Source organism: Calliphora vicina, chromosome 5 (assembly GCF_958450345.1).
Source record: "Calliphora vicina chromosome 5, idCalVici1.1, whole genome shotgun sequence".
NCBI classification, from domain to species: domain Eukaryota; kingdom Metazoa; phylum Arthropoda; class Insecta; order Diptera; family Calliphoridae; genus Calliphora; species Calliphora vicina.
In genome coordinates this window covers 9,735,359-9,737,513 of record NC_088784.1, presented here as the reverse complement: position 1 = coordinate 9,737,513, position 2,155 = coordinate 9,735,359, and the positions used below count along the sequence as shown (strand labels likewise).

General features: G+C 29.4%; 1 protein-coding gene across 1 annotated transcript; it reads right to left on the bottom strand.

The window, feature by feature from the left end:
* Positions 1–441: 441 nt before the first annotated feature.
* Obp56h (Odorant-binding protein 56h) lies at positions 442–971 on the bottom strand. Its single transcript, XM_065513216.1, has 2 exons — positions 908–971; positions 442–847 (listed from the first exon to the last, which is right to left on the bottom strand). Exons 1-2 carry the CDS (start codon positions 959–961, stop codon positions 497–499), a joined length of 405 nt encoding a protein of 134 aa, XP_065369288.1. The 5' UTR covers positions 962–971; the 3' UTR covers positions 442–496.
* Between the last annotated feature and the right edge of the window lie 1,184 nt (positions 972–2,155).

The following is a 2,155-nucleotide window of genomic DNA, read 5'->3' as shown; positions in this document are numbered from 1 at the left end:
ATTTGCGTAATTTTAAGCGTAAATAATTTTGTAAATTGATTTTTCTGTCTGCTTTTAGATGTGTAATGAGTTTTCAGTATCATGTTCTTTTTTTTTTGTTCTTGGGGTACTTTCTGATTGCATTATTTTTTTTTTTTGGAATATTCATTTGTTTTAAGTGTATTATGGCAAACAGATGCTGTCAACCGGATTTGCGACAAGATACGATTATAATTGGATTAAAATAAATGAGCAGTTGGTGTTGCAGTGAAATAAAGAAGAGAATAAAGATGGTCAAGAGAAGATTTAAAGAATTTGTCTTTTGGCTTGCAGCTTAAGAAATAAAAGAACAATAGTTTAAAGAACTATTTTCCAGGTGATAAAGATTAGAGCAAAAATCATAGTTTTCTTAGGAAAATGCAGAATTTTTAATTAATAGCCAATATTTTTTATTTAAAACTCTTCTTTTTTAAAACTTTTAATACAACAATAACAAGAGCTTAATTCAGAGCCTACTTTACATATTATCAGGCTTATGTTCGAAAAAGCATTTGGTAATCAAATAGGCTGTATCACAATCATTACCGCCCTTCTTGGTCTTACAATCAGCCATGGTCTGGTCAATAATTTCCTGATGATCTTTTAAAGCTGGTATGTCTTGCAAATACTTTTTGGCAGCATTTTCATCGAAGGCGCCATTTTTCCACTGGCCATGTTTTTCCATAACACACTTCATGTGACACTTAAAGTTTTCCTTGGGTTCTTCCTTCCATCCACCCTTAAAAAGACTGTCCCAGTCAGCCTCAGTGACTTGGCTTTCTTGGCGACAGGCCATTTCCACTTTGCGTAGCTCCTCTTTCATGTCGCTCTAATTTATAGGATTAAAGAATTAAATAAAACTTATTTTTTATTAATTTAAACCAAATACCTTGACTTGAACTACTGCCATTACCAAAGCAATAAACAAAATGTAAAATTTCATATTGAGTTTTTTTATTTAGTTTAATTTATCAAATTTCTCTGTTGCTTGTGTTTTGTTAGATTTCTAAATCCAAACTGATAATTTCATTTGAAAATTTGCTCTAATTTATATGAAATTTTAAACATGCTTATTTTCACTTTAATTTATTAACAAATTTTCATATTTATCTAATTAAACCATAAATTTTCTCAAACCTTTTGGCTGTTTTGTTAATGATAATAACAAACAAACAAAAAAAAACTACAAAATAATTTACATTTGCTGGACAGCAACAAAAAAAAATTTATTAATAAATGCAATTATTGTGTTCAAAGCCAATGAAATTGAATTGAATTTGTATTTAATTTGAAAATATTTGTTAATAATACCAACACAAACAAAATGGCAAAACAATTCGTTTGTGGTTATTTTGTGTATGTGGCTTTTAAAAACTGTTTTTGTAGTTTTAGTATTTGATACCCTACACCAACATAGTTGTAAAGGTATTATGTATTAGAGTTGATGTTTGTAACGCATAAAGATAGTGGTTCTACAAACATCTTAAAGTATTACAGATTAATTTTCGAAACAGATTTAACAATGTCCATCCATCCGTCTGTCCAATGTAAACTACATATTTAAATAAACTGCAGATCGCAATTTCATATAGAATAAAGAATAGATTACAATATAGACTACAGTATAGATTACAGTATAGCTGCAATTTGTTAACAGGGGTTATAATTCTACTAATGCAGGGAGTATTATCTTAGAAGATTTGACTCAACTGGATTTTGTACTTTGCAATGTTGGAAACTCCCAAAAATTTTGAACAGGAGAAACTTGCTAATTTGTCGACGGCACTCTCAAGGGACTTACAGTTGGGCAGCATTAAAATTTTTTGGAAATAAATCTGACATTTCTAAACCGTAATATTTTTGAAGGACAGAGTTTTAAGGCGACATATTTTTGAATAAATCAAATTTTCAACGTTTTTTAAATTTGTCATTCTAAATAACAAAATGTAACAAAACTTGTCCAAAGGTAAAATTTGGAGCGAAAATCCCAAAAATTCTATTTTCTACAATTTTGCCAATAGGGTCCAGATTTCCTTGAAGCTGAGAAAATACTTTGGGGATAAATAGGAAACTCTTCAAGATTTCCAAAATTGCTTTTAGTTTTCAGATCCCAGCTTTGGAATTTTAAAACAGAAGA